General features: G+C 47.6%; 1 protein-coding gene across 2 annotated transcripts; it reads left to right on the top strand.

Annotated features, from left to right (window-relative positions):
* The first annotated feature begins 467 nt into the window (after positions 1 to 467).
* On the top strand, positions 468 to 27,499 carry LOC104561789 (importin subunit beta-1). Of its 2 annotated transcripts, XM_062018558.1 has the most exons (22): positions 469 to 753; positions 1,071 to 1,129; positions 5,324 to 5,506; positions 7,317 to 7,517; positions 9,013 to 9,165; positions 10,269 to 10,328; positions 10,660 to 10,749; positions 11,141 to 11,251; positions 12,769 to 12,870; positions 14,052 to 14,276; positions 14,646 to 14,837; positions 16,066 to 16,196; positions 17,400 to 17,547; positions 17,867 to 17,938; positions 19,895 to 20,039; positions 21,586 to 21,668; positions 22,287 to 22,394; positions 22,650 to 22,793; positions 22,901 to 23,006; positions 23,333 to 23,447; positions 24,054 to 24,215; positions 24,844 to 27,499. In XM_062018558.1, coding segments are annotated over exons 1-22 (2,631 nt in total). In that variant the 5' UTR covers positions 469 to 713; the 3' UTR covers positions 24,845 to 27,499. The 2 variants fall into 2 exon arrangements, with proteins under 2 accessions (XP_061874541.1, XP_061874542.1); XM_062018557.1 differs by lacking the exon at positions 24,844 to 27,499 and having other exon boundaries at positions 468 to 753; positions 24,054 to 24,219.
* Positions 27,500 to 27,881: the final 382 nt, after the last annotated feature.

A 27,881-nucleotide genomic window follows, 5' to 3' on the forward strand; every position in this document is an offset into this window, starting at 1 on the left:
CGCTTTAGCCGCTGCTCCCCTGGCGCACGCCGCAGCCTGGGCCTCGGGGCAGCGGAAGCCGCGGTTCCCCTGCGGGTGCGCATACACCGGCGTGCGCCCGCAGCCCTCGTTACCCGGCGCGGCGTCACAGCCGGCCCCGGTTCAGCCGGCCCCGGTTCCCCCCGCCCGGCCGCCGCCCGCCCGCGCCGCGGCCCCACGTGGCCGCCGCCGCCCCCCGCCCAGCCCCGCCGCGGCGCCCTCCGCCGGCACCGCCCAATCCGCGCGGCGCGCCGCCGGAAACCCCGCCCCCGCTCTTCCTTTGCCCGTTGCCCGCCAATAGCTTCGTCCCGACCGCGGCCGCCAATAGGAGCCGGCGGCCCCGGGCATTCAGCGGCCAATGAGCGCGGCGGCGGGCGGTTGGTATCCCTCCGCCGCCCGCCCCGTGTGTGTGTGTGAGTGAGATTGTGTGTGTGCGCGCGCGCGCGCGCGCTCCCGCTCGCGCGCCCCTTTTCTCCCTCCGCCGCCTGCAGCAGCAGGAGCCGCCGCCGCCCCGCCAGGCCTCCGCGCCGGACCCCTCCGAGGCCGCGTCCGCGGGGCAGGCCCCGGCTTGCTTCCCCTCCCCTCCCTCCCCTCCTCCGGTGCCGGCCCGCCCCGCTTCCCTTCCCCCCCCCCCCCCTTCCCCCTTCCCTCCTCCTCCCTTCCCTCGCCGGTGCCGGAGCCGCCACGCCGCCGCCATGGAGCTCATCACTATCCTGGAGAAGACGGTCTCGCCGGGTAGGCTGCTGGCGGCGGCGGCCTGAGGGAGGGCGGCGGGGAGAGGCCCGTGAGGGCTGGCCGGGCGGGCGGGGCGGGGGCCGCGGGGCTCTGGGGCGGCCGAGGCGGCGGCTCCGGCCCCCGGGAGGGTGTGGGCGGCGGCGGCGGCGGCGGGGGGAGGCCGCGGGGCGGCCGGGCCGGGGATGGGAACGGGAGCGGGGGCTTGTCCGCGGCGTCCGCCGGCGGCGCCCGAGGGCCGGGCGGTTGGGCCCCGCGCGCCCGCTGACTGACGCCGGTTTCCCCTCCGGCTTCCCTCCCCCCTCCCAACCCACCCACAGACCGCTCCGAGCTTGAGGCGGCGCAGAAGTTCCTGGAGCAGGCGGCCATCGAGAACCTGGTGAGCGCACGGGGGTGGCGGGGACGGGCCGGGGTCGGTGGCGGCCGCTCCCCTCCCCCCCCCACACCCCCCCCCCACGCCCCGCCCGGCCAGGCCGAACCGCCATGGAGCGCAGCCTACCCTGCCCGCGCCCGGCCGCCGCGCGCAGCCAATGGCAGCGCGTCCTTCTCCCTCGCCAGCCAATGGCAGCGCGGCGCCGGGCGAGGGGGCCGCGCCGGCTGCGGGAGCGGCCCTGGGCCATGTGCGGCCGCGGCCATCGCTGCCCCGGGCGCCGCCCGGCCCCGCCGGCCTCCGGACGCCGACACCTGCCCCGCTCCTGGCTCCCGGCACCGGCATCGGGCTGTCCCATTGCTCACCGCGCGGGCGGGCGACGGCTTGAGGGGAGCAGCGCTGCAACCCCCGCCAGCCCACGGGGAGGGCGGTCAGGGGAGGTCAGGGGACCGTGGGTGAAGCCGGGGGAGCTCCGCCGGGCCTGGGCTCCTCCCCGTGACCTTGGCTAAAAGCAGAAAAAGAGGCAAAGAACCGCCACTGAAAAGCAGGAAATGAGGACGAACCCCCCAGGCCCACGTGCATCTGCGTGCAGGGCAGGGGCGGTGCGGGGAAGTTGAACTCGGCGGGCGGCCGAGGAGGATTTTTGCTTAGTCAAGGTGCAGTGCTGCAGCTGCCTGCAGCCCCGGGAAAGGAAGGGCTCATGGTGCGAGCTGGAGTGTGGCTGGCTCAGGCAGGGGTGCAGGGTCCTGGCGGAGCCATCGCATGCACGCTATCGCCGGCAGCAGAATGAGCAGTCTGGCTTTTGTAAGCAGTTACATGCACTGATCCCTGCTGCTGCAGACTGGGAAACTGACAGAGCCTTCATTTCTGTTGTTTGGTTTTAAGGCATGTGTGATGCCCCTCAGCACCAGAATTGATGTGACCTTTGCACTAAATGTCAGGTTCGAGTGAAAATTACCTGAGTTGCTGTTTGTTGAGTCTTAGGATCTCCCCCACTTAGAAAGAAGCTTTCTGGCCTGCAGTATCTTAAGCATTTCAGAGTGATGTGCTTGAGCAGCTCCTGATCCTGAGAGGCTTTTAAAACAGCTGAGGGAGATGCCAGTTCTTCAAGGTTTCATTGATATTTGCTGCCTTGGGAGAGCCAGGGCGAGGCAGCAAGCAGAGGAAGCGGAGCTTCTGCTAGGGCTAAAAACTTGTGCACTGGTGTGGGATGGGGATGTGGAACAGTCCAGCCTTGGCAAGCACAGGGGCTGAGGAGCTCCATATAGGCTGTGAGGGCACCTCATGGCTGCGCTTTGCAGGAGGGTGAGGATGTGGAGTTGAGGGCTGTTCCCATCGCAGTACATGGGGTGGGAAGAGCTTAGGCCGACCCAGCGAGAGGGAAGGGGATGAGATTGGCAGGGGTCAAATTCATGGGGCTGCAGACTAGCACCCAGAGCTGGAAGTCATCTCCTAGTTTGGTAGTGGAGATGTACCCGCACAGCAGCTTGTTCTTCCCCATTCCCTCCTCCTTCTCCCCATAGTTAATTTAGGCCCTTTTGTGAGATTTTTCATTGACACCTCTGTAGGTGTGAGAGCTGAGGTCGTACGCATCTGCATTTCCTTTGAGTCTCAAGTCTGGAAGGCTTAATGTAATGCTTCTGATTTTTAGCTAGAATTATTCTTAAAGCTCCATGAAAAGACACTCTTTTTTTTTTTTTCTTTTTGCCAATTTACATCTGAGAAATCCAAGGATGCTCCTTCACCTTTGAGTTTTAGTACCGTTTTTCCTTTCAAAGGTGGCAGCAGTGCTTCTGTTTTATCCTGTGACCCCTTTTTGAACGGCCCTTGGCTTTTCATAAAGTCAGCGTATGGAACGTGAGCAATCTTGATGGTTGTGAAGTGATTTAGCAGAGTTAGATTTGTTGGGTGTTGCCTCTTGCATTAAAATTTCAGCCCATTCCTAATGACTTAACACTCATCAGCTTATGTTGCCCCACATTTTTTGCTTCCAAATTCTACACATTGAACATTGGTACTGGGTAATCCAACTGAAATTGTTTTGAAGAGCTGTGCTTGGTCACTGAACGTAGGAAGTCCAAGGTACTGGACTTGTGTTTCTGTTGGACTTGTGGAAGTAGGGTTAGTTTTAAAAACGTCTATTTTTGGTGCCCTAGAATCTCTTTGTGTGCCCTAAGTTCTCTTAACAGAGATGATGGAAATGGGTTACATGTAACTGGATGTTAAATTGTTTTCAGGAAAGCCATGTTCCTGCTTGGTGTGAAACAGTTTTTGAACATGCTGCAGCTGTTTCCACTATTTCCTAGAAAGGTTTTCTGAGTAGGCAAAATGCTCTGCAGGGCCAGCAGAAAAAGAAAAAGCTTCACTGCTGAAACTTCAGCTGTACCTTGTATGCAGTGGAAGTCTCTGAAACGTAAAAGCTGTCAAATCGGGAAAAGGCTGAAACACGGGGGCATTTCTCACTAGCTCTCACCAAAAAGCAAGTGGCGTGGATGTCAGGTATTTTTATCCCACACATACATGGTTTTGGAGGGAGGTGCTGGTAATCTTCATGTTTGTGCAGCTTTGATTGCAGAGAGAGAAGCTGGTAATCTCAAAAACCTAGGACACACCAGAGGAGTGTCTGATTTCATGGTGTAACAATTCATGTTAGGTTATAGTTTGAGTGCTTGCCTTGAAGCAAGGAAATGAGTAGCAGAGAGTTACTCTTGGCCATGTTTGATATTCATCTAGAAAAAATACATATCTCAGCGCACAACCTGAGTAGTTTATTTAGTGGGTGTGGTGGTTTAGCCCAGGCTGGGTGCCAGATGCCCACCAAGTTGTTCTATCACTCCCCTGCCTGAACTGGGCAGGGGAGAGAGAAATATAAGAGAGGTTTGTGAGTTGAGATAAGGATGGGGAGATTGCTCAGCAATTAGCATCATGGGCAAAAGAGACTCACCCTGGTGAGAAAAAAGGTTTGATTTATTAATGAACAATAAAAACGGGGAGATGAGAAATAAAGGTGAATCTTAAAACACCTCACCCCACCCTCCTCCAGGACTCTCCTTCCTTCCCCCCTCAGCATTGCAGGGGATGGGAGTTGAGGTCAGTTAATAACAGATGGACTTTGCCGCTGCTGCTTCTCAGGCTGAGGCCTCCTCACCCTTCCCACTGCTACACTGTGGGGTCCCTCCCACAGGAGACAGTCCCTCAACAACTGCTCCAATGTGGCTCCTTCCCCTGGGCTGCAGCTCCTCATGAACTGCTCCAGCCTGGGGCCTGCCACGGGGCAGCTCCTCACACCCTGCCCCAGAGTAGGTCATCCATGGCAGGACAGTCCTTCAGGTACCAACTGCTCCAGCCTGAGTCCCTCACAATGTCACAAGTCCTGACAGCAAACCTGCTCTGGTCTGGGCTCCTCTGTCCCCACAGGCTCCCAGGTCCTGCCAGGTCCGGGGTGAGCTTCCCATGGAGTCACAGCCTCCTTCAGGCATCCACCCACTCCAGCGTGGACTCCTCCACGGACTGCCAGTGGGTCTCTGCTCCCTGGGGTCTCCATGGGCTGCAGGGGCACAGCTGCCTCACCATGGTCCTCAGCACAGGGGAGCCTTTCTTCCAGGGCCTAGGCACCCTTCTCCCCTCCTTCTCCACTCACCTTGGTGTCTGCAGAGATGTTTTCACATTCTCACTCCTTGTTGCTGTTGCTGTCATTTAGTAACTGCCCAGCAACTTCTCCGTCTCAAGTATGTTAATCGGGGGCATTTCCTCAGTCACTAATTGGCCAGGCCTGGGTTAGCTCTGGGTACATCTTAGAACTGACTGGCATTAGACCTGTCAGCTACAGCGGAAGCTTCTGGCAGATCTTTGTTTAAAGAAGCCACACCTGTAGCCCCTGCCGCTACCAAAACCTCGCCCAGACAAAACCACTGTCGAGGGCCGCTTAAAGCAGGCGGGAGCACAGAAGGTAATGGTCTCTCAAAGGAGCTAAAAGAAATCCAGCAAAGTCAATGCCAACTTACGTTGCTTTCCAGCAGTTCTAATTAGGAGCTTAATGCCCATAATCTTGGGATAGAGAAGCAGTTTGCTGTCGGCCTTGTAGAGCAGAAGCTTCAGTGAGTCATGGGCTTACTTCTTCTGTGTGTCTGGGGGATCTTTTTCGCTTCTGTGTTGGTGGGGAGGGGCGGGCAGGATGGGTGCTGAGCACCTCTCTCTCCCCAGCCAACCTTCCTAGTGGAACTGTCCAGAGTGCTGGCAAACCCTGGCAACAGCCAAGTGGCCCGCGTGGCAGCCGGCCTGCAGATCAAGAACTCCCTCACCTCCAAGGACCCCGACATCAAGGCCCAGTACCAACAGAGATGGCTCGCCATCGACGCCAACGCCCGCAGGGAAGTCAAGAACTACGTAAGTTTTGTGACTTTTGATTCTGCACCTCTTGTTTCCAGGGATGAGTGATGGTGTGTGTGTCCTTTTCCACCCAAGGAGACTTCCATTGACCAGCTGCTCCCTTTTGTGAGACAAGCACCATCATCTGCACTTACTTGGTGCTTTTTAATCTGCCTCTTTAATCTGTAGACGATTTAGGGTGAAAAAACAGAACTACTCTTAAATTCATGCCCGTAAATACTTTTACAAGGAGCCTCTGAATATTCTCATGTGGTTGCGAGAGCTAATGGGCATGGCTTCTCCACAGTGATGACAAGTGGGTTTGTTTGCTTTTCCTTATGTTTGATTAGCTTCCTCCACTCTCCTACGGTCGACATGCGAAGCATTCTCTGTTGGAACACACACGTGTTTAATGAGGCCTAGCAAATTTTGAGGCTGGAATATGGTTGAAAATTTGCAAGTTTCACATATGAAATTCTTAAAGTTTCACTCGGGTGGGGAATTTTTCTGGGGACTCCTGTGCTCTTCGATAGCTGAAGGACTTGCAGTGGCAGAACCAGTGGCTGTGTTTCTCGGCTAACGGTTGGCCATACGCTTTATGTGATGGATAGAATCCCGATAGAGCAGGATAAGGTTGGGTGAGAGAAGCTGATAAAATTACAGTCTTCTGTTTACATTGACGGTAGCTAAAGGGGAGCTGTTAACAGGAGCTGTCAGGTTGAATACTGAAGGTAGCAAAACCAGTTTATCACTATTTTCTGTCAAATAACGTTAGAAATAACATTTAAGTGTCTCTGTGGAGAATGAAGAGGTATAACTGCAAATGCCAAAACAAATGCAGCCTCTCTGTGGGTATTTTAAAGAAATATGATTGACTTAGCCAAAAGAAATCATTCCAATTGATTGCAATTAAATCCAAGTGATTCAATCCCATTCAGATGATCTTGGCATAGCCAGTCTGGTGTTGGGGGGAACAGCAGGGAGTATACCGCAGTTTGTTTAAGCTTCTGCAGTTTTGCTTTATACCAGAAATGGGGAGAAATTGTTTGGTGAGTCATCGTGCGCGTCCCTGCGCATAGCATCGTGTGTGGGGCTTAAAGGATGTGGTAGACATCTGTGTAATCACACAGCTGTGCTGCACTTCCTGAAAGGGGCAGCCATGGCCAAGGTGATTTCAAACAGCATTCAGCCTCCTTTGCAGCGGGAGAAGCAGAACAAGCAAACACCTTCCTTGGGGAAGTAGTGTGTTTGGAAGACTTCGTCTTGTCAGCAGGAGCAGGGAGGTGATCATTCTCCTGTACCCGCACCTCGAGTCGGCATTGAGGTGGTGCAGAGGATCCAGTGGCAGGCTACAAAGCTAGAAAAGGATTTGGAGCACATCTCCTATGAGGAAGGGCTGAGAGATCTGGGACTGTTTAGCCTGGAATAAAAAAGGCTCAGGGGAGATTTTATCACTCTCTACAACTACCTGAAAGGAAGCTGTAGTGAGGTGAGGGTCAGTCTGTTCTCCCTAGTAACAAGCAATAAACAAGAGGAAACAACGGCCTCAGGTTGCACCAGGGGAGGTTCAGGCTGGATATGAGGAGGAATTTCTTTGCTGCAAGGGTTGTCAGGCATTGGAATGGGCTGCCCAGGGAGGTGCGGGAGTCACTGTCCCTGGAGAGGTTTCAGAGACAAGTGGATGTTGCACTGAGGAGAATGGGCTGGGACAAAGGCTGGACTCGATGGGCTTAAAGATCTCTTCCAGCCGAAACAATTCTATGAAGCCAATGCCCATCTCTCTTTGGTCACTGACATCCAACCATCTCCTGCTCTTGTCTGCCCCCAGGTTTTGCAGACATTGGGTACAGAAACATACAGACCCAGCTCAGCCTCTCAGTGCGTGGCTGGCATCGCGTGCGCAGAGATCCCCATGAACCAGTGGCCAGAACTCATTCCCCAGTTGGTAGCAAATGTTACAAATCAACACAGCACGGAGCACATGAAAGAGTCGACGTTGGAGGCCATTGGATACATCTGTCAGGATATAGTGAGTATATTTGGAGTGTTATTGTGTGTTTGAGGAGCAAGCCCAGCCCCTGACCAGCACCTTTCTCCCCCAGCCTTTCCACTCTCACACATCTCTACCTAGCAGGCTGTAATGCTTCCTCATAATGCTTGTGTGGAGGGTGTCTCTGCTGACAGAATGATGGGCAGTGAGCATGCTATGATGGTGTCTGAAGGCCTGACCTGGTTTTGCAGCACCAATCCGGGTCATCTTTCCTGACGTGCAGATTTAAGTCTGTATGTTGTTGTGGCCACATGGTGTGAGATGTTCTCACAAACCTTCAGCTGAACGTGTAGTTGTGAAGTGTTACAGATGAGTGAGAAGTGTTTGAGTCCTTTCTGTGTTGAGGAATCCTGACAGCTACCTTCATCTTGTGTGAGGAGTCCCTTTATTTAGGATTTTTTGATGCACGAGCAAGAGTATTTATCTCTCTGAGCTGCTTTCTATGAAAGGTCTCCTGGTTTTATCAGCGTAGTTTGCAGTGTCACGACATGTTGCATCCATTGTCTGATGTGAATTGCTTGCAAAAACGCTGTGTGCTGTCTGACCTACCACCAAAATTAGCTGCTGCTCTTTTGGTGCCACTCAGTGCCTTAGAGAAGGTACGTGTGGCATGTTGCTGGGTGCACCTCAGAGTGATGAGGTAGACTGAGAAATCTTCTGTTTGGCCCTTTCATCAGTCTGCAGGGGATTGCTTTCACTGGGGAGCTCACCTCCTTCATGAAAAGTCAGTGAAATGAAGAAGTCTGGGGGAGTGCTCCAGGTCAGGCATTGTTTCAACTCCATGCCAGGCTTGAGTGTGTGCTCCTTGTTTCTTTGGGTGGTGTGAGTCCTTGGCCTCTGGGTTTTTGAATACAGTGGTGGCTGATTGGGTATTTTGTAACCAAGAACCCTCTTTTCACATTGTGACACAGTTTGTGGTTCTGGTTTGTGAACCTACTGTTGGATGAATTATGATGTAACAATCAATGCAACTGTTTGGTGATCTTGCAGAGTTTAAATTTGCCACAAGGTAAAATTAAGCTTTAGTCTTTTGTTCATAGTTACCTGTCCTTGCTGCTGGTCCAGGCAATGTATTTTTGCCCTATGTCTAAAAAAGGTGGTCAGCTTCACTAATGAAAGTCTCATCTGGAACTGCTGGTGTAGACCTCTGCCCAGGTCTACACCAACTGCCTGGAAACAGCCAGGCTTTTTAATTTGATGATTGAATCTAGTCAAGTAGTCTGAAGCTTGTTGGCCTATTTTTTAAAACAGTGGAATTTATTTGGCATTTTTGACTGGAACATCTGGAATATTTGTGCACAGTTCAGTCTTACGTTCTATGAAGATGTAATGGTGTGTGAACTCGTTGTACCCACATTCTGGTCCTCCCAGTGAACAAAGGGCTCCTTCTGCTTCAGGATCAAACTTAGAGGCTACTCTAATGTATAGAGAAAGCTGTTCAGCTGGGAAATAACACTGTCAACACTTCTTTTAGGATCCAGAGCAACTTCAGGACAAATCAAATGAGATCCTGACAGCCATTATCCAGGGAATGAGAAAGGAAGAGCCCAGCAACAATGTGAAGCTAGCAGCTACTAATGCACTCCTGAACTCTTTGGAATTCACCAAAGCAAACTTTGACAAAGAGGTGAGGCGGGGAAACAATTATTTGGCCTAAAATGCAAGGGCTGAATCCACGGTCTATGATGAGAAATCATGCACCACGCTGAATTTTGATGCATAATTCTGTTGCAACTGAGACTTGGATTCATTTCTGTAAATCCAGTATGCGCTTGTTGTAATGCAGAAACACTCTGGAAATCTTCAGAGATTCATCCATGGAAAGGAAACGTCAGTGGCTTTAGAGGGGGATAAATTTTAACTGACCTTAAAGTTTATCCTATTAGATGCTCTGCTTCCTAATCAAACTCTACTCTTTAATGCTGCTGTAAGAGGACAAGCTTGGATCAGCACTTTCTTTCAAATAGTGTGGCAGCAATCCAGATTTAACTTTGCTTCTGAAAATTGTTGGGGGAGGAAGGCCTGCAAGAGTCTTCAGAACAGGGGCCTCAGAATGAGAGTCGTCTTGGAACAAAATTATTGGGGTTTTTTTTTCCATTTCTTTCTCAGATTAAGTCTATCCTCTGGGTTTCTACCAGAGAAAATATGGGGAAGATGGAATTAACATTGAAGGTCTTTTAATGAAAACTTTCCCTCATCAGCTATTCAGTGGATGATGATGGGGATCAACCGAGAGTCTTTCAGAATCTGAGGTGGGAGGTTCATGGCCCGTTCAGACTGTATTTCTGTTGAGCTTCAGTACTGTAAATAGCTGGGTATATGCCTGTTCCCACCAAAATGCAAGTATCCAGGTACTGCCCCTCAAGACATTTATGTCCTGACTGAATTTGGAGGTTCCTTGAAGCAATTGCTGAAAGAGTTCAGGAAGCAGGAAGAATTTCTTTCTTTCTTCTCCCCACTACCCCAAAAAGATAATGTCTTTTGTTCTGCTCTGTCTTTCTCTTTTGGACAGCCTGGTAAGCACTTTTTAAAATGGAAGCTTGGGATTCCTGTTTTGGGGGAAGAAATTATTTAAAATACTGCAGCAAATAGTCATCACTCCTTTCTTTGGTCTTTAGATTTAATGATTTTACGAAATCCAGGCTCAGAATACATCCTCCATAAGAAGACTTGCAAAGACTTTAATGCTTTTGTGAAGTAGTTCTAATGTTCTTTTATTTCTTCTTCTAGTCTGAAAGGCACTTTATTATGCAAGTAGTCTGTGAAGCAACACAGTGTCCAGATACAAGGGTGAGTGAAATTAAATGCTTGATTTGTCACTGAGCTTTTCTGGGAGAGCTGGCTAGCATCAACAAACAATTGGAAAGTGTTAGGTGGAGTAAACAGTGTTCTGTTAAATGATCTCTGCACATGTAAGAACCTAAAATGTGTTTTATGCTACAAGTTAGAAGCAATAAACTGCTAGGAGGATTCGAGTTGCTGCTTGTGAAACAGCTTGTTAGGGATGCGGCAAACTTCAACAGGAAGGCTGGGTGATTTAATCTGGAGTAGGCTACATCTGTGTTTGGTTATCAGAGCACTTGGAAAGGTCGTGCCTTTGATCCATTTTCTGCTCTCCCAGGTACGAGTGGCTGCCTTACAGAATTTGGTGAAGATCATGTCCCTTTATTATCAATATATGGAGACCTACATGGGTCCTGCGCTTTTCGCTGTGAGTACCCGGCTTTCTCATAGTTGTCTGATCTTCCCCTACTTCCTTGTCCTAATCCAGTTTTCTTAGGTTCCTGATTTGGTTTTCCTTAGCTGTAACTGCATGCCCTGTCTTAGCAAATTCCATAGAACCAACACTGGATGTTTCAGACTTGAGACTCCAAAACTCAGGCCAGTGTAGATGACTTGCTGGACAGTCCTCCCCAGGTGCTGATGGCAGATCAACTTCCAAACCAGGAGATTGCTTTCAAGAGCAATAACTCTAATGTGACATCCAATTTCAGGCAATCTTGAAACTCGTACAAGCTGACTGAAAGCTGGTGCATGTATTTTGGGAGAAATAACCTGCTAAAACATCCCTCTTTCTCCTCCTTTCTTCCATGTTTCTGAAGATAACTATTGAAGCAATGAAGAGTGACATAGATGAGGTGGCTCTACAGGGGATAGAGTTCTGGTCAAACGTCTGTGATGAGGAGATGGACCTGGCTATAGAGGCATCTGAGGTGAGCTGGTGAGAGAGGAAGCGAGTACCCATGATCATCTGTTTGGGAACACTGACCTCAGGTCTCTGACCTGCACCCAACAGTCCTCCTGTCCTCCAGAGCAGGATGGTGCAGCAGCCCCAGGTCCATGACGAGACATCATGCACCACTCTGATGCAACGTGATGCATGTCTGTGTCAGAAGCTGAGGCCTGAGGCTGGTTGGCTTGGGCGTTATGGGTGCTGCAGGCAGAGGCACGGGCCTTGTGGTGCCCATTTTAGTGTTAAGCAGCCGACTTGGGTACCAGCAGCCCTTATCCAGGGCTCTGCTGTGATGAATTTATTCTGCTGCTGAAGGGAAACAGCCACAAGCTTCACTAGGCTTGCACAGAGGCTGCCATTTAGACTCCCCTTTAATTACTTTTGGGTAATTTTGTAGCCTAATGTAAAGTTCTTGGTGTATCTTGGATATATAACCTCTTCTGCTTACAAGATTACATTAGGACGAGCAGCCTTTTTATGTGAACAAAATGGTTTTAATGTCAGCTTGGCTGAAACTGCTTGAGATAAAGATTCTCTGACAGGTTTGATGGGAACACGCTGTGACATACAAGTGCTAGTTTTCTGCAAATGCTACGTGACAGCTACCTGATTTCTTTTTAGCGTTCGCAAGTCTACTGAAGCTACTCCAGTAAGATCAACCTCAATGCATGTTTGCCATATAGACTAGGCACAGTACAATACCAGAGAATTCTCAGCACCATTAAGGTCTTTAAGCTGTTGCTTCTTTAAGATGGCATCTTGAATTGTTGAGATAGATGTACCACGCTGAAGAGAGAGTGTTTCTTTGAATTACCTGCAGTCTCAGAGGCCCATTGGACTCTGTTACACTGACCTGCAAGATTTTTGGGGTCTGGTACAGGCATGGGGGATTTAGTCCTACTCCAGTGCACAAAAAGATGGATCATATTCTAAATAACACATTTATTTGTCAGTTAAGTGTAAAATTATGGGATGGAATGAAAGTGGTCATTATCCCTTACAATGGATGTGGCTGGAGATGAATTTGGGGTATTGTTCTGCATGCAGATGGTGTTTGCACAAATTAGCAGTAGAGATCAATAACAGCTTAAGCTTTGAAGGGCTCTAGATGAGTTACATCCATCTCTAAAAGCAGGTAAATATATATTTATGTAAATGCCAAAAAAAGCAAGGACAAAAGGACAGTCAGCAGCACAGAGGTTTAGTTTTTGTGCTGAAGAGCTTTTGCTGCTTCTGCTTGGGGTCACTTTTTAATTACACATAAATGCAATCTGAAAATGTTTCTATTTGTACCATGTGTGGAACAGCAAATAGAACTTACTGAGTATTTAACTGGAAAGGGTGCAGACTGTCCTTGAGGTGCCCGTGTGTTACAGTAACATAAAGTTTGTGTTGGGAAGGTGAGGGAAGCATGCAAAAGAGAGTTTGTATCTACCAGAGTTCTTGTTATGCTTATATATCCCCTTGAGAATCATTTTGTAACCTTTTTTCCTCTAGGCAGCAGAGCAAGGAAGGCCTCCAGAGCACACTAGCAAATTTTATGCGAAGGGAGCACTACAGTATCTGGTTCCAATTCTAACACAAACATTAACGAAACAGGTGAGTTGCAAAATCCCTGCTGCATGTCAAAGAAAAACGTACCACACCTGCTTTCATGTCCTGGGACAGTGATGCTGCTGTTGCACAGAGGAGCAAGTTGTCAGTGGTTGTTGCTTCCTTGACTTGTTGCTACCCTTGATCCCAAAGGCGCTTTAGGTTGCCTGGGGTGGTTTTTAGGTTTGCTTGTTGAGAGCACCTGTAGTGGCAGTCCCTGGTCTGTGATGAGACATCATGCACCACTCTGACTGAATGATGCATGGTTTTTTAAGGGCTGAGACTGTGAGACTGCATGCAGTGTCTTTATGCTGAATTCTGTTAACACATGCTTGTATTTGTGGTCTCTGAGGAGGTGCAATGGTTACCTGGATTCCTAACAAAGGGCTTGTGAAACGAAAGCCAACGCACAGTCTCTGCGTCATTAGAGATCCAATTTCTGGAGTTGTGGAGCTTTACTTTTTGAACTATGAAGTCCATGTTTATTCAGTACCTATTAAGCACTTCACCGGGACTGTTTGGACTGTTTCACAGTCTAATCAAAATTAATGAGTCACTTGCTGCAGCAGGTCTAATTATAAAATAAAACTGTTAATTAAGCCATACAGAACAGAGTTCATCTGTCTTGCTGCAATGAGCTGGGAAAATGGCTGATGCTCGTAACCAATCCAGGGAATTGTTTCCCTGTTTGTTTTTGTATTACTGTCTGCTGGATGCAGAAAGTTAAATTGCAGGAGGTTCTAAAGGACTTATTAAAACAGGAAAGATAAAGCGGATAAGAGAGTAGCAGGTACACAGCTTCAAAGGAATCTGGCAAGTGGCTGAGCGAACAGTCAGGGGGAAGAGGCTGTTTAACTCGTACAGTGGGGCTGCTCCGTCAGGTCATGGCATAAATCAAAGGAACAAAAAACTCATCCTAAATGAGAGAGAAGCAGTTTGGAAGATGTATGAGGCTACTGTCGATGAATCGGTAAAGAGCTTGCAGCCTTCCACCCGAGTGGAGTGGTGCAGATGGTGCAAGTAACTCAGATTGCCCCTGTCATAGGTGTAACTAGTACTTCCAGACCTGAATTAACATCTAAATATAACACCTAATAATAAAGCAGTGCTGCCTGCAGTGGATCCTGCCCATGAGCAGTGAGGGGTATTTCCTCCCAGACTGACCAGGGATGCTGTCTTCCTCCCAGGATGAAAATGATGATGATGATGACTGGAACCCCTGCAAAGCAGCAGGAGTCTGCCTCATGCTCCTGGCGACCTGTTGTGAAGATGACATCGTTCCTCATGTGCTACCCTTTATTAAAGAACACATTAAGAATCCAGATTGGCGATACAGAGATGCAGCTGTGATGGCTTTTGGGTGCATTTTAGAAGGACCAGAGCCTAACCAGCTCAAACCACTAGTCATACAGGTAAGAGTCATTGTGTTTTCTTGGAGCATAATCTTTCTTATTTATTTAGAGGAAGATGTCTGCTTTGCATGTTGTTCTTAATCAGGAGAAGAGCCAAAGGTGGCTGATGCCACCTTTTAATCACTGTTAGAGAGATTTGATAGGCTCAGGGCGCGTAGGTGGGCTGTGTGGCTCTGATTCACAGAGACATGCAGGATGGCAGAATACCTGGCTCCAGATGCCTCAGTTCTCAAGCTGTATCCTATACAAAAAAACCTTTATGAATCATAAATGTGAGAGCAATAGCCTCACTGGATCTAGAGTGTCCTTGCCTCTGTTTCCACGTAGCGCACATGATCACACTTTGTCCTGCCTGCAATTGTGTTCTAGGCTATGCCAACTTTAATAGAACTAATGAAGGACCCCAGTGTCGTGGTTCGAGACACAACTGCTTGGACTGTGGGCAGGATCTGTGAGATGCTCCCTGAAGCTGCCATCAATGACATTTACCTCGCGCCGCTGCTGCAGTGTCTGATGGAGGGCCTGAGTGCTGAGCCCAGAGTGGCCTCCAACGTCTGCTGGGTAAGGCAGCCCCTTTGCTGTTGGATGTGTGATAAGTTTCTGTTGACAGGGGGAACATAGTACATATTCATATCTGTGAAAACCTGTGTTTGAGCACACGTACGTCTGTGTGTTCAATGTACTCGTGGCTTGGTCATCCACCACACACAACTGTTGTTAGCTGTGAGTTATCTCAGGTCTGTTTTCTGGCTCTGGTAGAAAAGAATAAAGGAATAAATGGATTTTTAAGGAGAAAAAACGTAACATTCACTGTGGAAGCTGATTTCTGTTTAAAAATGCTGTGGAAACTGTCCTGGGTAACAGGCATGAGCTGTTTAGAAAAGACATGCTGGGATTTATCTTTTTTCTTGAGGGCAGTTGGATTGCCTTCTGATTCTTCAGGGGAGGGGACAAGACACCTTGTTTCCCCATTACCTGAACCTGCTTCTGTGGTGCTTTCAGAGCTAAGTTGAGGAGCACAAGATGTGCTTGTTCACTTAGCAAGCTGCAATCCTTTGGCTTGGTTTGCTGATATCAGTTGTGTCGTTGTCTTGATGCAGGTCTGCTACCAAGTAGCATATTTGCTCTTTCACCGTAAGGAGGATGTGTCCCTTACTGCCTTTTAAGGCAGCTGCTCAATAAGAATTGAACTTGAGTATCTGCATGTCAAAAGAAGTTTTAGAAATGACAGAACTTGTTCTCTTTGTATTCCAGAGGTTTGAAGACTTCTAGTCAGCAGGGGAGCTTTCCCTGATGTGTTGGTCCTGGCAAAAGTCCATGTAGCTGTGGCTTTTGTCTTCTGAAGACGATGACTGCTATATGTTTTTAGATTGAAATGAAAATGAGGAGGCTTTCAACTCTTCTAATCCACCAGTTTCTGAGCAGTTAAAATTGGGAATCTGAGCAGTCCACAGCCTTGTCTAAAGCAAAGGTTTAACTTGTGATGATAATGATGGTGGATAGAGGGTGGAATCTGTTACTGACCTGTGAAGTTCAAGCAATCCGCTTTTATTCAGTTTGATTCTTGACAGCCACCAGTTGCTGTGACCACAAGTGTTGTGCAGGCATCTTGATGCAGACAGTGTGACTGCTTTGTGTGTTGATGTTACTTAAAAATCTTTGAAGTTTTCACTAACACTGCACCAAAGCACGTTCTGGGGTCTGTGTTTGTTAGGATGCAAACTGTTAAGATTCATGTTTCTGAGGGTAAATTCATTTGAGTAACGGTAATGGTTGTTCTGTGTTTCAGGCCTTCTCTAGTCTTGCTGAAGCTGCCTATGAAGCTGCAGATGTAGCTGATGATCAGGAAGAGCCAGCAACCTACTGCTTATCCTCTTCATTTGAGCTAATAGTTCAGAAACTTCTGGAGACCGCAGATAGGTAACATCAAACTGCCTGCCCTAAGCTCTGCAAAGGTGCTTTTTTTAGTAGTTCAGGCTGTTGGTCCTTTTTCTTTTGCAGCCTACAAAAACACCTGAATGGTGTTTTTCAGAACTGGGCTTTTTTGTTATCAGAGGGAACATAGAACATTAATCCCCAGGAAGAGAGCTATTCACACTAATTTGTCCATATCTGTTTTAGTAAGCCTGGAGTTTCCTCCAAGAGTGCATCTGCCATGTTTTACTTTGAAGACTCTCAGCACAATTTTAAGACTGTGTATCTTTGTACAGTAGTCATAAGATTCTTCAAGGTTGGCTACAAGGCTGCAGAATAATTAGGATTGCAGCAAGAGATAATTAGGAACCTGTGTGCATCCTACAGTTGATGTTAGCGGTGATTGTTTTATGCCATGATTGTTGCTGCTGTGTTGCGTCCATTTACCTTAGCACAAGGTACTCCCCAAAGAGCTGGGGACCTAATTAGGCTGGATGCTCTCCTCTTCCCAGCTAAGTTGAAAGAGAAATAGAGGAGGCAAAATAATTCTTCTCAGTTCTACAGATGCCAAAACAAGGGTAATGCTGAAGTCATTCTGCCTAGAAGGTCACATAAATCTTGACAGCTCAGAGTTCAGTCCTTGGATGGGCTCAATCATCAGTTCAGTCCCTTTGCTGCAGGACTCCTTCTTCTGAAATGGTGTCGCTGTCTGAACAGTTCAAAGTCTAAGCTCTTCCTGTCTAATTTACATCCAAACCAGAAGCACAGTGTCAAGCTCAAGGCCCCAGAGCTCATCAGTCATCTTAGCATAGATCTCAGCTGTCTTTAGTTCAAATTTAACACCCTCACTAATGTCTGGGAGGGATATCCAAAAGGTAGTAATGTATGCTGCTCACCTCTTGAGACCATCTCTTCCCAGGCAGGGTAACAGCACACTGGAAGGTATGGGTTTGAGACTTTTTCTGTTCCTCTGCTTGCTGCCAGTGACTGAAGATACTGGAAGTCATTATTAATAGAGAATGAAAAGATGCGCCAAACGTGGCTTCACAAATTTCATTTGCTTTCAAGTCTTGGAATGGAGGAATGCAAGTGCTTCTGCTTGTCACAAAGCTAAAATTTAGCTTTTGCTGATGTACTGAAAAAAACACCAACTCTGTTTCTAAGCAAGCCTGAGCACTGAGAGCTGCAAATGTATTCCTTCTGTTACAGGCCTGACGGACACCAGAATAACTTGAGGAGCTCTGCATATGAATCTCTGATGGAAATAGTGAAAAACAGTGCCAAGGACTGTTATCCTGCTGTCCAGAAGACAACCCTGGTCATTATGGAACGACTTCAGCAAGTGCTGCAGATGGAGGTGGGTAAACCTGAGTTCTAAACTCTCCTCATGGTCAGGGCTTGAAGGAAATATGTCAGTGCCAATGTTGCTGTTATGCTGTGGCTTCTTCTGGGGCAGAAAAATGAGTTTTGTTGGTGACTGCATATATTATAGCACAATGTGGTTTTATTTCTTATAGATAGGTCGATATCTTAAGCTTCTGAACAGTACCTCTTGTCTGAAATGTGCAGAAACACTTAAAACTGAATCTCTCCAGCATATAGTGCTGTCAAAACATGCTGGGTTTGCATGGGCTGCCATGCAGGCTTCTCACACATGGCAATGTATTCTCTTTCAGTCTCATATCCAGAGCACCTCTGACAGAATCCAGTTCAATGATCTTCAGTCTCTTCTTTGTGCTACTCTACAGGTAAGTTCCCGTCTCCTGTGTTTGTGGTTATGGGGAAGTGGCAGTTTTGGAGGCATTTCTGTGCCCCTGGGGATGGAGACTTGGTCCTGATGATGAGATCTGAATGAGGAAATGGGACTTGGCATCCCAGCTGACATGTGGGAGGTGATACAAGGTTCAGAAGGCTTCAGTAGAGTATGACTTGGAAAATTTAGGGCAATATGAATAAAGAACACTGTGTACGGCACGTTAAAGGTTGTGTATGCTTTCAGATTGGCTCTTAGGTTGGCTCCAGGCTGAACAATCACTTTGGTTGGCACAGACAAAAAACTCCATAATGCCTTTAATTCATTCATCTGCCTCTTGTGGTTGGTGTTCTTGTTTAAAATGGCACTAATTAAAATGCACTCAGTGTCCTTGAAACTAAACATCTGGTAATGAACAGCCCACGTGACTCGGAGTAGGAGCACGTTTCAGTTCCTTACTCCTACAAAGGCCACTGAAAACAGACACGTTTTTCCCCTAGAAAACTGCTGGGGAGATTCTCAGACCATCCTTCTGAAATCCATTTGAAATTTGATGTTGAAGCTTTTCTGTGTGTACTGCAGGAAGGGTGTTCTTGAGAAGTCATCCTCTCTTCCAAAAGCATTAGCTATTATTTTCACTCCCCAGTTTTTAGGGTAATCCTTCAAGTAATGGGTTGGTGGCATAATCTGTCCTTACGGTGGACTTAATGCAGGGAGGGACTTCAGGATCTGGAACCTCTCCTTTCAGCAGGGTGTGATCACTAATCTCCTTCAGGACATCTCTACCCATGGGAAGTGTAGTACAAGTGGAAAGAAACAGCTAGTTTCAGTTTGTGAAAGTGTTTCTTCATTGTGGCAGGATCTGAACCTTAAGTACTTACAGGAGCTGCAGCAGATATTAAAAATCAGCAGGGATAACTTTCTTTTTGAGCATTGGTTAGTTACACACTTCTTCTCTTCTGTTAGAAATGCAATTATGAAACTCCAGTAGAGGAGAAGCATTTGTTAATATTTAAAGGGCATGAGAAAATCAAGACCAATTATTTGAAGAGTCAAAGTCAATCCCTTTGGAGAGACTCAGTTTGCAGACTCGGATTTGAAATACTTTTTGTCCTCTGCAGGTTGTGGAATCAGCCTTTCCCTTTTCATGGGAGATGCAGATACATTTGAAATGTGGATACATCAGAGCTGTGGTTCACGTGCTGAGAGGGACAGTCAGGAGCATACAGGGGGAGTTTGGTGTAGGTTAAGGTCAGCTGTTCACCTGAGTCTTTGCTTGGCCTTGTGCTGGGTGACCTAGAGCACGTGTGTGCTTGCCAACCTGCTCTGCTTGGGAGTTAAGTTGCCTCTTCTTTCCGGAAATCAGCCTCCCTTTCACACACCTCAGTGCTGAACATGTCCCTGTAAATGCGTTTTGCATTGGTTGTGTGTTAATTTATTCTCTGTGCATCCTGGGTAGGAGAGGTTTGTCTGCAGTTAGCAGCAAGCACTTGTCTTTACGTCGTAGTTGAACAACCAGCATTTCTGAGGTTTAATTCTGTGGTTCAGAAGCAAAGCTTGTGTGCAGCCAGCACTTGGCAGCAAGAGATGAGGGTCACGCTGCTGTGATGGACAAGGGCTTGATTGGTTTTTTACTAGGGCCAAATTTGAGCTGGTCACATTTAATTCCAACTTACAAATGGAAAGCCCAGAGAACAGCCTATGCAGCAGGAAAGGTAAATTCAGCTTGTTCTGTAGCTGGAAAGTGGAATGCAGCTGTAATGAATGGGGCTCTGCACTCGCACTGACAAAGCAGATTTTTTGCAGTGACTGAGTTCAAACAGCAGCTTTTTCCTTTTTAGCAGCCCCATGCAGTCATGAAGTGCTGGGAGCTGGCACAAGGGACAGACGGGCATGATCCAGCCTCTCAGTCACGGAAACAATTACAGTCTCTGTCTCCTTTCCCACCCAGAACGTCCTTCGGAAGGTCCAGCACCAGGATGCTTTGCAGATCTCTGATGTGGTGATGGCATCTCTTCTGAGAATGTTCCAGAGCACAGCAGGCTCAGGAGGTGTGCAGGAGGATGCCTTGATGGCTGTCAGCACCCTCGTAGAAGGTCAGTGTTGGGCTGCAGAACAAGATTGTGTTCAGGAGGAGGCAGAGCTGTCACAGAACTGGTTTGCTTCCTTCTCTTGTTGACTATATGGCGAAAAACGTGATTAGTTCCTGATTTTCCCTTGAGGTGTGGTTTTGACCACACACACACACAGACTGAGACTGTGTATGTGAATTAATGGTTTGTTGTAGCTATGATGCAAATTCTGCCAGGAAGAAAAAACCCCAAACAAAACTGGTGCTACTTTTGTGTAGTGCCCAGCACAATGGGAACCTGGTCTCTTTGTGCTAGCAGTAGCACAGGTTTAATGTTATCTTAATGACTCTGTCTTGCCACCACCTGTGACCCATGGTTGTTTCATGGTGGTGCATTTACAGTCATTGTTCTTGTTTAAAAGAAATCACAGTGACAGAGATCAGCATTGAGAGTGGGTGAAGTAAAATGAGATTCCAGGCTGTTGGAGCTTTGGGGTTCAGGTTTAGAAGGCAGGTGCTGTGGCATCATCAGAAGCTCTGGGAACATGCTCTGCTGTCAAGTGAGTGTGAAAGTCAAGGTGCTGTTGAAAGTCTGTCTGTAACCTCATTGCCAACTGCTCCTGCCTCATCTCTGATAAAAGCCCTGTGTGAATTGGAACAAGCCTTCAGGGAGATCCTTGTTTTTAGAGAGGCTCCTTGGAGTCTTCCTGTTTTCTTGAGGGTCTTTATCCTGGCCAGGCTGTAAGGGTCTGAGCAGGTTTAGAAGTACCTGCCTGCCCACAGGCCACCTTCTAAGTGCAGCAGAGAGTGAGCTCTGGCTTTTTGGAGTAGCCACTTCAAACACTAGCATGTTTTGGAGAGCAGATGTTTGTCAGGTCTCCTCTGACTGTCCTTGGGAATGTTGAAAGGGGTTGCCTGAGGAAGCTAGGAAATAACTGAGAAGTTGAGTGGGACTATTGACAGTTTAACCAGGAAGTACAGATGCAAGTGTGTGTACTCTTAAGATGAAGGGCTGTTTGCTTTATGTGCACGGTCTGGGGGAATGCAAGTGGCGTGGAGAAGGCAGCACTTGGCAGAGAAGAGCAGAAATATTTTACTTCAAGTATTGGTGAAATACGGACATACTGAAGAGTGCCCTGCTTGAAGAGCACAGCTCTGAAGAGGCTGAGCAGCTGTTTCCAGAAGGAAGCTGTTACAGCTGTTAGAGCAGCAGAGGGATGTGGAAAGGGGCAGAGCCCTGTCTGAAGAGTGCCAGCACATCCTCTCCCTCTGATGGCTCTGCTCGCTTGGGAAGATCTCATCATCCTTTCTGAGCACAGGAGGGGGCTCTCTGTCTTTAAAGGCATGCAAGGAACTGAGCACTTTTGAATCTGTTTGGTCCAGATGGACACATTTTGCTGATGCTCAGTTCTCGTGTGGCGTCTAGTGGAGAATTGATTTGCTGTGCTTTTGTGGAACATATGGGTCCTGGTTTGGGTTGGGATATAATGGTGGGTTTCTGTTTTGGTGAACTCCAGTAAATACCTCATAGATTATGATTCTTTCCTAACTGGAATCTTTTCCGTGTACAGTCTTAGGTGGAGAATTTCTGAAGTACATGGATGCCTTCAAACCATTCCTTGGCATCGGACTGAAGAACTATGCTGAGTACCAGGTAGAGGTCAAACCAGGCAGCCTTCTGTTCACAATCACTAAATTCTGATCTGCTCACAGATGCTGAGTTCAGCAGGTGTGCATCTGTAAAATACCGCAGCTTCTGGTGATGAAACCCAAACTGGAGCCCCGTAGACTTTTCTCTTGTTACTGGCTGCATGCACAAATTTAGATTCTCTTCTGTTTAATTTGGCAGAAGGCCTTCATTAACTTGACCACGAGTGTTTTCTCAGTGGCTGCATATTAGTTGACCCTGGTGAGGAAAGAGGCTGATGCTGGCTGTGAGTCCCGTTAGGTCAAGTCACGGTACTCACTGTGGGGTGGGTTTTTAGACGGTGCAGCTGTTGAATTTGGTAGCCTTTGTTCAGACCAAGTACCTGTCACTTGGACATCTGGATCTCTAGCCTTCCCTCTGGGTGAGGCAAGCCCATCTCTGCAGCTTCATGATCCAGATGGTTAACGAAGCAGACACTCATCAGTTGCAGTCTGAGGGTCCTTATTCTGGGTGGTTTAATGGCTGCGGGCTCTCGCCGCTGCTTTAATAAGCTGGAGCTGTAAGGACAGAGCACGGAAGACTGACTCACTAGGTGGGTGTCTTACTTTGCTGTTCTATTTGCAGGTTTGTCTGGCTGCAGTGGGCCTGGTTGGTGACTTATGCAGAGCCCTGCAATCCAACATCTTGCCATTTTGTGATGAGGTTATGCAGCTGCTCTTGGAGAACTTGGGGGTGAGTGTTTACCTTCTCATTAGCCAGTTAGTAACAGTTGGCTTGCACACTGAGAAGAAAGTAGGAGGTGGGAGAAGCAGAACTGTTAGGCATGCTCTCAAGATCTCGTGTTTGACAACTATCTTGCTTACTATTTGAATGGAATCCAAAATTATTGGGAGTGGGGAGGATTTAAATTTCAAGTAAATGTCTTAATTCATTAGCTCCTCCCCCTTAAAAGGAAGCATGGCCAACTGTGCTGTAATCTCTTTCCAGAATGAAAACGTTCACAGATCTGTGAAGCCTCAGATTCTCTCAGTGTTTGGTGATATTGCCCTTGCCATTGGAGGAGAGTTTAAGAAGTACCTTGATGTTGTACTGAACACCCTCCAGCAGGCCTCCCAGGCCCAGGTCGATAAGGTGAGCCCACGGCGCCTGCTCTGGTACCTTCCTTAGTCCCACCCAGGCCCAGGCTGCAGTTCACTGCCAGGGCCTTGCTGAGATGGGTTCTCTTCTTGCCTTTCCAGTCTGACTATGACATGGTGGATTATCTGAACGAGTTGAGGGAGGGCTGCCTGGAAGCTTACACTGGCATCATCCAGGGACTGAAAGGAGACCAAGAAAACGTTCACCGTGAGTGCTCTGTGCTGCTGGGTGGGTCTGTGTCTCAGCTGACAGGGAGATGGGAAGGAAAGGACTCTGCTTGGATGAGCTGCCTCATGGGGCTTATCCATGTTTGTTCCACCGAGGGAGTGAGCACTCTGCTGCCCCGAGTAGGGAAGCGATGCAGAGCCCTTCACTGCGGCTCCTCTTCCTCTGGTGGTTTTCCCCCTCCCTACCTCACTACTGCTAGGGACAGATTCTGCCTGTTTGGGGGAATACTGAGTTGCCTGCTAAAGGACAGAGTGTTAAGACGAACAGTGTGGCACCCCTGTTCTAATAAAGCTGTTTCCTTTCAGCGGATGTGATGCTGGTGCAGCCCAGGGTAGAATTCATTCTGTCTTACATTGACCACATTGCTGGAGATGAGGATCACACCGATGGAGTAGTGGCATGTGCTGCTGGACTGATAGGGTAAGCTTCCCAATCCTATTCCAGCTGACAGCACACTCATTAGAGAGAGCAGAATCTTTGTACAACAGCCTTAATATGTGATGCTGCCTTTTCTTTTATGACTGTCAGAAGCATTTAACATCAGTTCTGGAGTTTTAGTGTCTAGTTTTGGAGATTTAACCCAAGGTGTGAAGTGGTTGCACAGGCAAGGTCCTTTAACTGACAGGGTGAAAGCCAGCAGGTAGAGGTGAAGGTTGGAAGTGTGTGACATAAATTCCAGATCTGGGATGTTTCAAGGATGACCTGGACTTAAAACCAAAACACACACCCCCTCAATTCCCTGAGAATGGAGGAACTCGGGTTGGGGCGTTTCAAGTCTTTTCTGTTGAATTTAGGGAGAGCTGATTGACATCAGGGAGATCAGTGTTTGGACAGAAGATGGGATGTCTCCAATTACTCACAATTTCAGAACACTGTTCAGCTCTCCTGCTGAAATTAGTGACCATATGCAGCATTTTAAAAAGGACATTTAGTCATGACTCAGATTTCTTTTCGCTAGCAAGAGCTGATCAGTACTGGCACATCTGTTTGTGGTACACAGCCTCAAAACCTCTCTTTCTTCTTCAGGGATTTGTGTACAGCTTTTGGAAAAGATGTACTGAAATTAGTAGAAGCTAGACCCATGATACATGAACTGCTAACTGAAGGAAGAAGATCCAAGACGAACAAAACAAAAACCCTCGCTACCTGGGCGACTAAAGAACTGAGAAAACTGAAGAATCAAGCTTGGTAAGAGATTACACCCACCTTCTTTTCATGTTGCATAATTGTGAAATTGGCTAAACTGAGTCTGAAATAGATGCCTGACAAAAGCCTTGTTCTCTGGGAGGTTGTTTCTCCTTTCTTTTCCTGTAAACAAGCTCCATCTGTGGTCTTGTGCTTCAGAGCAAACACGAACCACAGTGAACAGCTTCACTATCCTGGGACCAGGTGCCAACCTGAGGGCTTGTGGAACCCTTCTCTAAATTCCCTGCTCATGGAGCCTGTCAAGTCCTCACCCCCTGCTCGGAGTTCAGGGAGTGACTGGATGACACTCTTGGTCACAGAGTTTGGTTTTAGGTCATCCTGTCAGGAGCAGGGGGTTGGGCTTGGTGGTCCCATCTGACTTGAAATACCCTTGAGCCTGTGTTTCCTCTGAAGTGCCTTTTCCAAGGAGCAGATGGTAGAAAAGGGCATGATGGTGTTATCTGCATTAAGTCTGTCACAGCGTCATCAGCCCACCTGGAGAAGTTCCTCACCATCCTTATTACTTCTTCTTTCAGTCATTTTTGTTTTCCCCTGTTACTGTCAGTTTTATCTGCCAGATTTTGCAGTTTGGGGGTCGGTGTTGTTTTGATGGGACGCTGTTTGCTTGCAGATCTTACCATTGGGATGACACCTGAGAGCCCCCACTGGAAAATCTCCAATCTTTTGAAAAAACAAAAAAAAAATTAACCAACCAACCCGGAAGCGAGGAGTGTGCACGGATGCTGAGTGTTTGGGAATGAGAGGATGAGTGAGTGAGGCTTGAAACACACCCCACTGAAAATCCTGCCACGGCAACAGCAGCAGCTGTTAGCGAGATGAGCACTGACTGGCGCAGAAAAACCTGGCATCAGCCGTCTTCGGGAAGAGGGAAGGACCGATTTCTGTCCGAGTAACGAGCGAGTCTCTTCTTGCAACACACCAGGGACTGGCTTCTCCGGCGTGGCCGGCGCGCAAGGTTTGAAGGAGAGGAAACCGGGTTCAACTGCGGTGCTCTTGGTCTGAGGTCTGGCATTTTTTTGGCAGGGGTGGGGGGAGGGCGGGAGGGAGCTGCTAGAGAGAGAGAGAGAGATGGAGCCTGAGATCTCCAGCCGCCTGCTGTCACCTTTGCTGCACGATGCTGTCGGTGCAGAGATGGAGAAGTGAGGGGGGGAGGGTGAAGGATTTTCAGTCTAGGAGTGAGTGTGTGTGAATGAGGCGGTATCCACATTCTCAACTTCAAGTCATTGCAGTTTATGTTTTCCCAAAACAAACAAACAAAAAAAGAAAACCCCATATAAACAAAAAGGGGTTTTTTTAGCTGTTGCATTTCATAAACTAACCGGAGTTCAGTCTACTGATGCAGCATAAGAGATGTAAAATAAACAGAACATAAGCAGAAAAGAGGAAAAACAAACAAAAAAAAAGAAAAAACAAAAAAAAAAAAGAAAAAAAAAGGAAAGTCGCTCTGTAGGGCTTTTTGTTTTAGGGAAACACTGACGAATGTTCAGAGCTCCCGTTCTGAGTGACGCTTTTTCTCTCGGCTCATCGAAGCGCCTTTCCTTCCTTAACGTTGTTCAACTGTGAATGTAGAAAAGGGGAGGGGGGGGGAAAGGAAAAAAAACCACAAACCAAATGCTTGTGTTAAAAGGAATAGGAATAAAATTGTCAAACGAGATTTCAGGCTTAAAAGCATAAAGAAAAACCCAACAAAACGCCCGATGATGTACAAACAAAATAGAGATGTTAAGTGCTCTGAATTGGCAGCGAGAACGCAAAGGGAAAGGTCTCTCCTGACTAGTACTGTAGCAGCCCTAACACCCACAAAAACAAAACATTGTGCCAAAGAGTTGAAAAACAACAACAACGCCGACAAAAACAAACCGACCAAACTTCAGGTAATACCTTGGATTTTTGCAAAAGTAACGAGGATAAATTTTCAGTGTTCAACCAGAATCTGATAAAATGCCGTTTGGAAACTGCTTGGCCTTTTGTGCTCTTTATTTGATCAGGTTTTAATGTGGTATTGGTCTCTTGCTGCACTTCAAAAAAACGACAAAAAAACAAAACAAACAAACAAAAAAAACCAAAAAACCAGGAAAAAAAAAAGGAAAAAAAGAGAAATTTATATGAGATATATATATACTGACTTGAGCTTACACAAGACGGCACTTGTAAAAGGTTATATTTTTCCACTGCAGTTGAAGATTAATAAAATGGTGTCAAGCATTCCCCAATACTTCCTTTTTGTATTCTTGGTCTTTCCAGTAAAAGGGGAAACCCATTAATTAATGATCATCTACTATTTTGGGGTGTTTTTTTTCCCCCCTAAAGAGTAGTAACAGTCCAATGGGCGACTCCGCAGCCGGTGGGCTGGTTGCTGCTTCCCCCGTCACCCAGCGACTTTTTCACGTATGAAGGATCAGAATCTCTCGTTTCCTCTTAAAAATGACACTTTTTTTGCTTTTGGGGAATGGCCCCTTGCTTATCTTAGATCGTCAGCAATAAGCCAAGAGAAGAAAAACAGCAACAAACGAAAAAGCAAACGTGAACTGGAGGAGGTGCAGGGTTTTGAGACAGTTTTGTTTCATTTCATGGGTTTCTTAATGCAGCTGTTGATACAACCAGCATTTGACTCTACAGTTGAACATGGGCATTTTTTTAAAGCTGCTCGTGGGAGGGAATGTTAAAAAACCTTAGCCAGGTTTTTGGGGTTTTTATTTTCTTTCTTTTTTTTTCTCTCAAGCAGCAGGTAAGGTTCTGCTTGCTTCCCCCCAATTTCCTTCCCCCCCTCCCCAGTCTGATCCTAGGACCCATGACAAGTGGAGTCCACTTTCGTTGCCCATCTGCACTGCAGCATCCACACTAGCTCTTGTACAGGGTATCAGATATGTGCCTTTCAGTGCTGGGTTCAGATTGCAGTCGAAGTGCCGACTTTGAACCAGTGTACAAAATAAATAAAAGAAAAAAAATAGGCCCAGGTCTGGAGAGGAGGAGGAGGAGGAGCTCTGTGAGCTGGGAGCCAGCTCCCGAGCACGGGCTGGGGAAGAGGCCTGGGTCACGTTTCTAGTAATGCCTTTTCTTTTTATTTTGTTTCAGGAGGAGGGGTGGGATTTCCTAGAAAAACAAAATAACTATAAAAAAAGAAAAAGCCATTCCTGAAGTTGGGGAGGGGGCGTGGAGGGACAAAAATCTGATCATTCCTCAGTGCTACCTGTTTCTGTCCTGTGTGGCTGTTCAGCTGTAGACAGCAGGAGAATAAAGTACACTGAGACAGTAGTGGAAACAAACCTTGTGTCTGTCCTCTTTGTTTCGGGGTGGGGTTTTTTTGGGGGGGAGGGAGTTCGTTTCAGGGAACCAGTTGTCAAAAAAGTCATTGAAATGACCACGTGAGCGATGTAGCAGGAGCTGCCTCTTGTCCCTTCGTGTTGCTGCTGTACAGGGAGGGCCAAAGACCTGTTTTATATATTCTGGGGATTTTTAAGGTTTGCTTTCGCTGTGTAGCAGATTTTAATCATTAGAATAACCCTTTGATTCATTTCTTTGCTTCCTCCAAGTGCCATTTCAGCTCTTCATCTCAGAGCCTACGTCGTGGCTACGAAGGTGTTGCGAGTGGCAGCTTTTGTGTCCTGCCCTTTGCTTCTAAACTTAATCTCCGGGGGGGGGTTGGGG

The sequence above is a fragment of the Colius striatus genome, chromosome Z (genome assembly GCF_028858725.1).
Source record: "Colius striatus isolate bColStr4 chromosome Z, bColStr4.1.hap1, whole genome shotgun sequence".
Lineage (NCBI taxonomy): Eukaryota > Metazoa > Chordata > Aves > Coliiformes > Coliidae > Colius > Colius striatus.

Bases quoted from the DNA above. Each gene is read 5' to 3' on its own strand.
- LOC104561789 (XM_062018557.1), top strand. From the start codon at position 714: ATGGAGCTCATCACTATCCTGGAGAAGACGGTCTCGCCGG. The intron at 12,871-14,051 runs GTGAGTTGCAAA...TCTTCCTCCCAG, and splicing joins CACAAACATTAACGAAACAG to GATGAAAATGATGATGATGA. The intron at 17,939-19,894 runs GTAAGTTCCCGT...TTTCCCACCCAG, and splicing joins TTCTTTGTGCTACTCTACAG to AACGTCCTTCGGAAGGTCCA.